Source organism: Rhopilema esculentum, chromosome 14 (genome assembly GCF_057945365.1).
Source record: "Rhopilema esculentum isolate cy_ngs chromosome 14, ASM5794536v1, whole genome shotgun sequence".
Lineage (NCBI taxonomy): Eukaryota > Metazoa > Cnidaria > Scyphozoa > Rhizostomeae > Rhizostomatidae > Rhopilema > Rhopilema esculentum.
The window spans coordinates 6,308,318-6,321,577 of NC_142828.1; the positions used below are offsets into that span (position 1 = coordinate 6,308,318).

Here is a 13,260-nt window from a genome sequence, read left to right on the forward strand (position 1 = left end):
AGAGCTAGGGATAAAAGAGAAGCAACGCTGTGGGTCAATAAGGTTTTTTGCTCCTTCACTTGAGTGAGGAATTGTGGTATGGCATATCTTTTTTGATTTAATTTTCAGGTATATTGAGATCAATTTCTTTCAGAACCTCATCACCCACATTGCTTTGTTTTCTTCTACATTGTGCAGAAACATCGCAAGGTCCATTTCCGACCATGTTTATCACATTTACAATCTTATTTCTCGTGGGACAGACAACAGTCTAGCATCTTTGTCTATGATTATTGTAATGCATTCACAAACGGAAACCTCATGCGTCTTGAAATATCAAACACTCATTGTAGAAGAAGGTACTTTGTTGACAAAAAACTCTTCAGGTCAGGGCATTGTCGATATGCCCCAAAATCCGGACAAAATAATGAGAAAACTTGTTCTATAAAACGGGCAAATTTCTGGCCTAAGGATACTAAACCCGATTTTTTTTAAACTAATGCTTGTAGGCCGAAATGGCCCAACAGCTAAAGTACCTAACAACTAAGATCAATGTTAGAATACGCTATTTGGTGTATAGATCAGGACGGTTCTAAGTTGCTACTCTTTAAATTCACGTTTAATGCGATCACCAGGCAAAGCAAGTTTTTGGAAAATGGGTCTATTTGGAGAGGCAGGGTGGTTTTAAATCAAGCAGAAACAGCAACAAAACCTATTTGATAACTACGAAGCAGCAATAATATATGAAGGCACAGTATTGACTTGCCTTATGCTTCATCGTTGTTGGGTCCCATGACATGTCTATCTTTTTTATTGGTCCAAATGGAATGAACGAAGAGCGAATGCTATCTTCTTTCAGCTCAAAGTTTATACTGCCAACATATATCCTGGAAGATTTGGCAAAATAAGACTTAATTCATATACAGGATATATAAAATATAAAAACAGATAAAAGTGGTTATCTAAATACAATCTATCAATGCTGTCTAGAATATAAAGAGCCCTTGCCATGGTCCACCTTCTTTTTGCAAAATAAAAAAGCTTTTTTTAATATCTTTTTATGAATCTTTAATTCACTCTTGCAGCCCTCACTAACCAACTTGCATCAGAGCCTATCATGTAAAGTTGTTTATAGACATGTCAAATCACTTACAAATATTTTCAAAGCAATATATATATAATTCATTTCAGTCATCTGGAGACAACACAGTAAAAAGAACTTTCTTTCCTGATAAACACCATGCAGTGTTCAATAAGATATTGACAGTCAAAAGGTGCCTTTTCTGCAGCTGGTTATCCACACTTGAAATTTTGAGGTGATTGGAATCCAGAATTGAGCAGTTTTAAAACAATGCAGCAAAAATAATAAATTTAGCCTTTCAAGATAATAAAGAAACCAAAATTGTTTTGTATTGAATATATGAGCTGATATTGACATTTAATAGTTTGGCGATAGGTCCATATGAACTTAGTTTTCAGTCTGGTTATACAACATTATCATCATCAAGCTTTAGAGATTCTTTACGGTATTCCTTTTCCTAACTTTCCATGCTGCCATCATTATTTAGAATTTGCATACTTGGGCTATGATGGCAACTATTGAAAAAAGTTAGCTGCCAGCATGGCACCTATTTATTTATACAACACCATTAAATTCAAAAAATCACTATCATAGAAATACATGTAATAACTTCATGTAAAACATAACTAGAAATACAAATGCTAATGGCTTCTTACCTGCACATCAGTGCCAATGCTCTCTGCCTTTGTGCATTGGTCTGGAGGGTAGTCATCTGCTCCACTTGCACTACTTTTTGCTTGTTGAGGACCTTTGTAAAAGAAATTAGCGAGAAATTACAATCAAGGAAATTGTTATGTTTTAACTTAAAGGTAATGTGTCCATATAAAGGGACTGCGTATACCCAACTTGTCAAGCCACCCATCAAAATAACAATTTGCGATTGGTTAGTGTTCTTGCAATGCAAAGCACTGCTCACATGAAAAACTGACCTAGCAGCAGGATAAATAAAAAGAGCGACCGTAATGACTGGGGCGATGACACGAAAAATCACATGTTTCTAAAAACCCCTGCAGAGTCGCTTGGTATAGCTGGACACATTACCTTTAAAGGCATTCATGGTAAATAGACCTTCTTTTTAGGGGGCATTTTGGTTTTGGTCTGATCACTGCAGTTTCATGTGATTTCGGCATCTGCTGTTGACATCTTGCAATTGATGGGACCTGTTTTGTTAATCAGTACTAGATGAGTTCATGTGACCAATTCCAGGTCAACCAATAGCAATGCAGCAAGAAAATCATGACTCAGCAGATTTGGTATGTTTGGGTATACCCTCTCTTTTTATCATGACTCAATGCCTTTAACTTCCACTAAATATTTCGAGTTCAATGATTTAACATTTTTTACAAATTTACAGCTTCAATAAACTGGTAGTGGTAGGTTCTTTAGGTTAGAACAACAAAATGGTTCATGTCCATAAGATCTGCTAATTAACTTTGCCAGCAGACAAGAATAGAGACAATAAGAATAAAAGTTGTATCTGCACTCAGTCATTGCACAATTTTCTCTTCACTTACATGCTGTACAGACATTTCCATTGCATATCTCTTGGCCTTAGCCAGAGCTTCCTCTTGTGGTCTTGTTAATTTGGGCAATGCTCTTTTTGCTTCAGATGGCCTTGGCTGCAAGCCACCCGCACCTGGACCAGCAACGATTTGGCCCTTTCCATCATCATACAGTGGCAAATCATCATCTTCCCTCCTTGAAATTTGACCTTAAGGAAAAGAGAATAAAATCAAATGTTTGTTTTTATTTCCGATTCTGAAAGAGTAAAAATAAACATACATAATTTGTAAGGTTTTTCATGAAGTTTTTGGAGAAAAAAATTGTATGCTTGTACCTCATAAATGTTCACAATTCTTTTGAGATCATTTTTCATGAAACCTTACCTCTTGCTTCTTAGATTTTTGAAATACACTGTTTAGATTTTTATACAGACAACAAAATAGGGGAAGTATTGATGGTTGCTTTAAAAGACACTCTGTACTGGAATACTGGTTCAGAATGACTATAAACACACCAATCACAAACCAATCAGTAAATTTGGTACAGTACTGTTATAAATCAACACTGCCACTGTTGTTTCTGCTGAAGTATTCCCTTGAAATACATTCTGTTTTTTTATAAACTATTATCGATACTTAAAACATGAATTTGCAAATTTTTACACTGTCAGATTTGAGAAGATTTAAAAATAAGTTCTTTAATGGAAAATTCATGCACAATTTGAGTAAAATCTTGCTCATCAAATGAAATAAGGAAATCCAAATTGTTCTGTGACATAGCAAATAAATTGGGAGTGGACCCTGGCTGTACAAATAACAAGCATTAATCATACTGAAGGGTTACCAAAGAAAAGAAATCAATTGCTGTATCCACAGGAAAGGCGTTGGTGTTGTGATTTGTACATCACACATGGCAACCTTCTTAGAAAGATATAAAAAAACGTCATTTGGAAAACACTACCCCTACAAATACATAGAGGAATACATCCAGAAGTATATTGTACTTATACAATTGCGACCGGCACAATCAAATTATACTATGAAGTCTCTCGCAAATGACACTCTTTATATTAGTAGGCTTGTTCCATTCTCCACTAAGTGATTTGTCAAACTTACCTTACCTTTGTGAGAACATTGGAATGAAAACATAAGCAAGCAGAGAATTAAGCAATTAATTTGTAAGATTATTATCAAACAAGCCAATGATTTGTCAACTGTTCCTTAACTTAATGACTAAATGCAAAGACTGATGCAAATCTTAGCAATGAACTTTTATAGATAAAATATATTTTGATTTATCGAACTTAACTTAACAGGAAATATGATTTTAAGACTTAAAATTTTTAAATCTGGCTAAGTTGGTAAAAAAATTATAAAATGGGCACATTTAAATGAAGAAGAACATTTAAATGAATCAAATATCTAATAAGAGGATCAAAATGGCAACAAGAAGAAATGTTGACGAGGAGAGAGAAAAATTCCATAATGTTGTTTAACATCAAATTGTTTCTTCTCCGAAATCATCTTGTGGCTCCATTCACTTTTAAGTACCTTTTATACAAAATAAAAAAAGAAATGGTGTTCCCATTAGTATTGCTTGATGAACTAGACATAAAATTAACAAGCTAACAAATAGTTATTTGATTTGCAAAGGGAAAATCATTTCTTGGAAAAACTTTATAAGATTATCTCTAGCATTCCTTATCTCTGAAATAGCAGAATCAACACTAAACCAGCCCTTCCATCATGTTTGCATCTTCTTAACATAATATTAAGAACTTCCAATAAAGAAAAATTGGTAATAAGAAAAAATTAGATAAAATACCTTCAGGGCCAACATCAAACATATTACGGCGTTTTTTCTTTCCTGCTCCATCATCATTCATAATGTCAGTACCTTCAATCTTCTAAAAAGAAGCATACACATAAATATATATATATCATATATTTTATACATTATGTAAAAAATATTTGCAAGGAGAAACAAGAGTGATAGGTGCATGTTATTTTATATCACATGACATAAATTTTTAACAACTTGCAAAAAGCACTGATCAATTGTTTTCATTCTAATGTCTCTAATAGAAGGAGGGAGGTAATAGAAGGGGGGTGTTCATTCTGGCCAATTTCCGATAGGAGGGGGGTTCGAATAGAAGGGGGTGTTCATGTTGGCCAGTTTTCAATAGAAGTGGGTTGCTAATAGAAGGGGGGCCAATTTTCAATAAAATGTCAGCAAATTTCAATAGCAAAGGGGAGCTAAAAGAAGGAGTGGATTTTGGTAAATCTTTTAATTAAAAGGCAGTGGAATTAGTTGGATGGTGACTTTGGTTACTTGATAATGGATAGATGGTTAGAGATAAAGATAGACAAACATAACAAGGGGAATTATGACAATCAAAAAATAGCTACATAACATAACAAGGGGATTTCTCGGATTCGAGCAATTTGTATCTTCAAATTTGGCAAAAATGGATGACAGAATTGGAACCTTCATGTTGAAATAGTCTGTGCCAAAAATTTCAAATTGTTTGGACCGTCAGGCATGCGAATTACCCCATTTTCAAAATTTAGCTTTTACTAAACATTTCAATGGAATTTGTTGCTGTAGTGAATTTTTTTCACTGCAGCCAAAGTCGGCCAAAACAACATGAAATTTTCAGTCCATTTTTGAAAAAGATCCGTAGATAGCGAGATAAAAAATTGATGACGTCAACTTGAATCCATCAATTATTGACAAGTGGAAATTGCGTGTTTTGGTCATGACAGATTTGTAAAATTTAATAGAAGGGGGCCCTAATAAGTGACAGGGGGAGGGCAAATTCTTCTGAAATTAATACACTGGGGCCCATCTATTAGACACACTAAATCAGCATTAGGCATTGTTAATATAAAAGCTGAAATAATTACATTTATGACTGTTCTTTCCATTTGTCAAAACCACATGCCACAACAGATTTTGTGATCAAAATAGCTCGTTTGAGATGAGCTATCTAAAAGGTTACCTTTTACCGAAGGCATGCTTGAAAATAATTTAAAAATTGCTGGGGATTTTTTTCTCTCCTTGCACTTGAAGCAGTGGCAAGGGGAGTCACCCTTCCCACCAATATTCTGGAAGACAATGATCTTTTGTTCTAAAAAAGGGGAGAATGTGACATCATCTTATGAAAATTGGCTTGCCCCTCAATATTTGACCAAGTGTCTACCCCTGATTCATAGTCCACCACTGGTTGATATATTCACTTTCAAAGTGATATTCAACATCATATATACATCATTTGAAAAGCTGTTAATAAACACAAAGCTTATTTGAAAAGCCATTGATAAATAAAACAGCTTTATTCAAAAGCACAGCCAACAAACACTTAGATTTTTTATCTCAACTCAAGGACAGTCTTGCTCAATTACATTATTAGCCTTTGATGCCAGGAATAATATTTTGCAAATTATGTCAGATGTTCATCAGTCTGTTACACACGATATACCTTGAAATTACTAATCTTGAATACAATTGGATTTCTACTTGATATCAAACACTTTCTCGTCTTTTTAAGTAAATTTTGTTCCCTATCTAATCTTTGTTAACTGTTGTTTAATGGATTTTTGTACGAAGGGGGTTTTAAAAATAAAATATAGAAAGAAAATAAAAAAACCGAACGGAACTTCATATTTAACTGGAGAAGTTAGATGGAATGCAAAGGAGTTGGGAAAATTCAAAGCCATGATAAGGATGATTTCTTTAATAAAAATCATTTGTAAGGAAGATAACTATTTCAGTCATTTCTTGGTTAGATAACCAGATTCTAAGGCAACAGACCTAACCTTAGAAAACAATGTTTATAGATGAATCTGTATTTCAAGGAGAATTTGGCAGTAGGCCTATTCCGTTGCCGGTGCAACAGGGATAGTAAGCTCGAGAAGTAAACAAGATGCTTGAATCAAGATGAGTTACCATTGGTATTTCGACCTCCATTTCTCCTGATTTTTACCAAGACACTCGTTGCAACTTCAACTTTATCTGAAAAATAGAATCTCGGAAATCTGGTAAGACCTGATTGTGACCTTCTATCCCCTTCGAGCACACATTGATATTCTCTTTCTGATTTTGAAATTGTTAGGGTCCAGGCCTCTAACGTGCCTTCGCAGAAGTTGAAGACTGGCGTGACGTCAGTAACCCGAGAGCAGAGACAAACTGTAAAATGGGGGCTTTATTCGCCAAAATTAAAATAAAACAGCAACCAAGAAATAGGGGCAGCGTAAGCGATTGGCCTGGGACAAGGAGGATTAAGCCTATCTTTTAGCCCCAAAATCCGTAGTTTGCTCCAAGAAAGGATGCGTTTGCTTTAAAAGGCCCTAGGCCAAACTGTGCCTTTTCACGCCTAACAGTTAGAAATACAGTTTCGCAAACTATTTATTATTAACAATTGTAGACGATACAGCACTGTCTTTCGCAAAGACTGCTTGTCTTAATGCCGTTAAATGAAGATGCAATAACAACTTAACTTCAATAGCTTTCACTGTTTAGCCTTGCCTCTTGTCCAGAAGCTTATTTATAAACCCAATATTTATAAATTCAAAGTGGTTTAAACAACACATACTACGAGGATTGGGAATATACTTACGCGAATGTTGATGCCTAGTAAAGGCAAGCTTAAGGAAAGAGTCAAACTCAAGCTGTGCTTTGGCAAATTGATAAAACTTAAGTTGTACATAGTTAGGCTGTCCAGAATGCTCCAACTGACGATAAACACCTTTTGAACGAAACAAAAGTGAATTAAAGGAGGAACATTTTCTCTAAAGCAACTCTCCTCAATTAGCATTATCAAAAATCCACAATCCACATATGGGGTTTAATCAAAAATTCACAAAAGGTGAATTGTTTTGTTTTAGAGCGTGTTCTTTCAAAAGTTCAGTTTCCCCAAGAGTGGCTCAACAGACACTTTCCCGACAAATTTCAGTAGATGTGCACAAGAAGCAGTAAAGAATCGGTATTGGCTTGTCCGACCGAGACATCCAAAATGAGTCCGAAATACGCTCAAAATGCTTTCAAAGATTTCAGCTCGTGTTAGTTTTTTCGTATTAGATAATTGAGACTGTCTTCTAACGCTCTACATGAACAAGGTGAGGAAGGGTATAGTTAAGGGTACTTAGGAATTCAAACTATTGTAGGGACACAGCGGTGTAGGTACTAGGTAGGAATCTTAAAGTGGGTTCAGAAATTGATGATAGTAGATTATGACCTATCAGCCATATTATGGTCAATAATCAGGCTGTTTTGGGGGGGCTGGATGTGTGATACCCCCTTAAAAAAGGATTCCACTTAAATAAAGTGGAGTTTTTAGCCATCTAGGACTGCTTCATCGAAGACTGTTCATATCATATTAATAGAGGAAGTTTGCCTTCTGGTAGGCATTTGGGACTTAGACACCCTTCGTGAACACGCTTTTGATGTATAGAACAGGACGATTCTAAGTTGCTACTCCGAGTTTCATGCTTAATGCGATCAGCAGGCAACTGTGTACAGCTGAGCCTATAAACAGCAACGAGTACTTTATGACCGACAGGTTGGTAAACAATTATTTTCCTTTTCTGTTTGAATACTATGCCCCTATAGCTATCGTCGTCCCTGTGTATGCAATTGTTGTGTCTGTGCTCTAGTTTTCGAGAAGCTAAGGTTAGCGCCAGACAAACCCTTCATACAAAAGACCTATTTTCAAAAGACTTGAATAAATGTAACTCAATCAACTTGTTCTTTTTGCAAGTGATATGAAGATCTTTCTGTAAAATTCAGTTTGATAAAATATTTACCTTCAAAAGGAAAGCCGTATTCAGGGAGGGATTTAGATAACAATGATTGGGGGAAGGGGAGTGGTGTTAGACACTAATTGGATTTTGGTGCCACAACCTTCAGGTCACTGGAAATTGATTGAAACGCCTATTTTTTAAAATATGGTTTTTAACTCTAAGGTAAAGACGATAAGAAGCAGTGGCGTAGCCAGGTCTTTAAGATTGGAGGGGCAAATAGGAGGATATTTTTGCTACCACGCCCTGCAGATTAGTGTAAATACAGTACATTTCAGAATATTTCTCACAGTCGTTTGCTTGCATTTTTTAAAAACTTTTATATTGTCTGAAATATAAACTTTTTTCCTAGGGTACTAATTTCATTGCAGATTTGCACTTTCTCAGAAACCAATCGCCCCCTTTGCCCCCTCGCTACGCTACTGATAATAAGATAAAAAAGGAAAATCTTAGCATTACTTTGTTACTGCTGACTACCAAAATATTACCGAATGGAAAAAATATGGGGGTGTCGCACCTCCCCACACCCCTCGCTGATTCCGTCCCTGGCCGTATTTAAGACATGTACTGGTACTAAACAGGCTCTATTTATCAGGGCATGGTAAGCACTGGCAGGCACCGCGGAGAAGGAGGTTGGGGTGGGGCTGGGGTGCTAAAGCCTTCTACATTTCTCAGAAGATGCAAAAAATTAAGAAGTGAACCACCAATCTCTTTTTATTCGGTTTTAGCCCCTTCCCCTAACTCTTTAGCCTCCTCCACTCTCCGCTGTGCCTGACCGGTGGTAGGTAGTTTCCTAACAGGACATATATGATCAATACAACAGCAAGTAGTGTACCGCACTGCTATGAAATTATTTATCGAAAGAAGATTGAAAATACCCTGGAACAGAGTGATGAGGAATCAGGAAAGTAAAAGCAGACACTGACTTTTTCTCTAACATTGAAAATAAATCTACCATCATTATTCCAATGAAAAATTGCCATCGTCATGTGCTCATGTCTCATGTTGACAAATTTCGATCCACTACTCTACATATTTTATCTAACTTCACATTTTCGATTCTAACCTTTTTACCTTAGTAGAATAAGACGAAAACTCTAGGTTTCCTAGAAATGTTCGCTTTTTCAATGTCACTATTAAAGTTTTGTATAAACAGCAACTTTTTGGAATTTCCTTCATAAACAACAAAGAAAGAACAATAAAATCTGGGCAGAAACAGATTTGTTAATCACAAAAAGTGTTAGGACTTAAATCGTTGGCAACTAATTTAAATGCAACTATTTTGCAAAAGATGGTGTCGCAGTGCCTATTGAAAAACTACATCCTACCAGCTCTACGTTTTTAATTTTATTGGACGATACAACTAACATGGGCTGAAACCTTCGGAAGTTTTGAGGCGCCATTATTGTTTTACAGATTGCAAACAGGATAGCTAACTATCAAAGATTAAAGCTAATGTCAATGTGGCTTACTTAGGCTTGTCCCAGTTTCAAATAAACAGACACATCCTTCAACTATAGGCCATTCACCGTGTTTCCTTGAACAGCATTATCTTCTGATTGATTGGACTTATCAATATTTAAATCTCGAATGAAGGGAAACATTACGGACTAATTAAAAACCCATGTCAATGTTCTTCGTTATTAATGGATAAAGACTATAATTATGAAAAAAGAATGTAAAGGAAATTCACCAGAAGAAGATTAATGAGACCACTGTATACTCTTAGCAATAACAGAGTGATGTTTTTATCTAACTTGGGAAAACATAGAGCAGAACAGAATTTCTGAGAACATGTTGATCAATGGCTTAGAGACTTTTCGTAAAGGGTTGAGTTTAAACTGACAAAAAAAGTCTCTTCTAAAGTCCCCATCAGCTTAAGAATATCATAGTTGATGACAATTGTTTTGTTGTATTGAGCATTCTGCTGAAATCACTGATAGCCTGAATTTGAACAATAATTTTTTAGCAAAATTATAGAGATTCCCATTCAAATTTAAATTGCGATCGTTCTGAGAACTTCTTTGTCATCATTTTCATCATCAAAATGTTTCGATAACCGCTTTCGCATCATAAAAATGAAAAACAATTCCAATCTGTATCAACATTTAGAAATGGAGTTGCCAATAAACAACAAAACTCATAAATAACCTGGGAAAAGAAAGTGCAATTCTCAACACTTCAGTCGATATCATCCCTCCACCAATATTATGAATAAATCGATAGCGTTCCCCTTCATTTGCAAATGCATTTCTAATCTTAAAATTAAAGAAAAAAGATAAATTACGGATATTGTGATCGTTCTAAAGATCTTGATTGTCTACCTCCTTATCTTACGTCAGCTAAGGTTAAGACAGCATTTGAGCAATATGGCACTTGAATTTATGTACAGCTTGTTCGAAAAAAGGAATTAGCTTAATCTATATATAATATTAACTTCATTGTTGCATATACAACAAGGAATACGTCTTTTATGGAACAAGAAGGATGTCAATGTATATTCTTAAAAGAACTGGACCTGCAATTCCAGTGCTTTAAAGTACGCTAACTACAGGCACTTTCAAATATCTTCCAGAAATCTCGGCTGTTTTGACACAGTTACTTTTCCTTTTTTATGTATAAGCTCTTCTATAAACAGATTTTAAAGATACCGTTATAAAAACTAATCAAATGTTTATAAAAATAACTCCAGGGCTTTTACAACAAAGAGCCTTGAAATATCTCATGTGCATTTATCATGTCATAAAAATATTATTTAGGCAAATATTTTGATTGAAACCGTACGATTCATTTTGCCCTTTTGTCGCTTTAGGGGCTTTTTGAAAGCAACTTCAGTGTTTATTTCAAGTCAAAAACTGTTCATAGAATATTTCAGTCAATCAGTTTTATAAGTATTGGTAATAAAGCAATAAAAACATTACCCTTAAAACCTTTTTGTGGCAGCTTAAAGCAAACGACCAAAGAATCTATAAAGACAGGGCTAACCTTTCAAAAACTCAGAATGAGGCAAATTCATAAAGGCTATTTGAATCCTCATCTGAATGAGCGGTTCTACACAGGGATCTTCTTTGGCAAACTCATTGCTGGAATCGCTGTTTAAAAGAAAAAACAAGAATGAATCTAGAGAGAATGTTGATAGAAGTGGAATGCAGAATAATGGAGATCCTGGTGCTTTTAATCAGTCAAACATAACGAAATGTTAAAAATCCTAGAAATGCAAAAGCTCTTTTTCAAAAAGGGTAATTCTGCTTTTTGATTATCTTCCAATAGTAAATGATAGGTATGGGTATGTTAACAAAAAGGAATATGAAATTTCAGCTATTTTGCGTGGGCCTCGTTTCTAGCTGAGACAAACAAAGCCATTGCATACAGTTGGATTCTGACGTGGAATTTGATCATTCTTGTATGTGAACATTCATCTTAGTTAAACTCATTACGAATTTGGCTAATTTAGGATCCGTTCTTGACCTCAATTTCAAGGTACCCCAACGCACAGCTTGAGCTACCAAAGGAAGCAGAAAGCAATACGCTATTTAATGGAAATATTTGTATTCCCAATAATATGTCAGACCTTTATACTCAGGATACTCAAAGAAAGGGGGGAGTGGGGGTGGGGGGTGGGGGAGGTTGAACCACGATGTTTTTATAGTAAGGTATAGGAAAGGCTAAAAGTTGAGTTTCTTTAATACATCATATAGAAACATATCATCCCTTGTGTTCAAACTTCTCGCCTTCTGGGAATGATTTCATCTGTGAAGCCAAGCGTTCAGGTGTCAACGTTTATCTTCCAGGAAGTGTTCCTTCATATTAACTGTCAGAGAATGCTTTCAAAATGCAATGAGCACTGCACTGGTCTAAATGTTTTAATTTGACGCATAAAATGTGTCATCATTGCTTTGTCTTTGTCACTAGAACTTTGTCAGTTCTGTTAGAATCAAAGAAAAGGGTCACCTTTGCACTGTTTCGTAAGTGAAACCCTACCCCTTGTATATAATCATCAGGTCTTCATGAGCCGCTGCTTCCATTCATGGATTATTTGAAGGATAATAATTAACGATTGAAAAAACTGTGAAACGCTGTCTTTAGAAATACTAGAGAATTTTCTTTTATCTTTGAGCAGGCAAACGTGTGTATGAAACAGCAAAGGTTAATAAGATGTAAAAACCAAACTTTTGATGTACTTTTATTGATGTTCAATACAAAAGGTTTCACCGCACTTTGTTTTTGAGATATGTACGACACAGAACAAATCGAAAAAACTAGTAGTCTGTCTTGCTGTAAAATAGTTAACAAAACGCATGACATTTCGATAATTAAAAACTTGCCTGATAAAAATGTCTGTATGCATTGATATAACAGAGAAAATAAACAAGTAATAACCACGAGGAGTGGTCACATCGAGAAGAATGACCAGGGAGGTGCTCGATAAGCAAAGATTCTCAGTGTCCTGAAAACTAACTTTGGATGCTAAAAACTGCAAGTAGTAATTTTAGACACAGTTGAAATAAAGCAAACCAATTAAATGCGACAGTCACTGATGGTGCTTGGTGGAGGAAACCATTTCTTGCTTGCCTCCTTCTAGTCCGTATGTGCGAGATAAGTGTAGCTGTTCACACAAGAGCCCCACAACAGCCCCACAACAGTCCCACAACAGTCCCAACCCAAAAACAGCCTTACCAGAGCCCCTCAACAGCCCCACAACAGCCCCACAACAGCCCCACAACAGCCCCACAACAGCCCAAGAACAGCCCCACAACAGTTCCACAATAGCCCAAGAACGGCCCCACAGCAGTCCCACAACAGCCCAGCAACAGCCCAAAAACAGCCTTACAAGAGCCCCATAACAGCCCAACAACAGCCTCACAACAGCTATAAAGTTCATAGCTTTGCTGCATACCT

The 13,260-nt window shown here is 35.8% G+C and overlaps 1 protein-coding gene across 1 annotated transcript in view; it reads right to left on the minus strand.

The window, feature by feature from the left end:
• Nucleotides 1–13,260, minus strand: part of LOC135696547 (poly(U)-binding-splicing factor PUF60) — a 76,607-nt gene that overhangs the window by 7,483 nt on the left and 55,864 nt on the right. The window contains exons 4-10 of the mRNA XM_065215973.2: nt 11,347–11,453; nt 7,270–7,310; nt 6,512–6,577; nt 4,388–4,469; nt 2,575–2,771; nt 1,717–1,808; nt 746–866 (exon numbers count right to left, since the gene is read on the minus strand). Coding sequence (XP_065072045.1) covers nt 746–866; nt 1,717–1,808; nt 2,575–2,771; nt 4,388–4,469; nt 6,512–6,532 — 513 coding nt within the window. The 5' untranslated portion in view covers nt 6,533–6,577; nt 7,270–7,310; nt 11,347–11,453. The remainder of the gene's footprint in view (nt 1–745; nt 867–1,716; nt 1,809–2,574; nt 2,772–4,387; nt 4,470–6,511; nt 6,578–7,269; nt 7,311–11,346; nt 11,454–13,260) is intronic.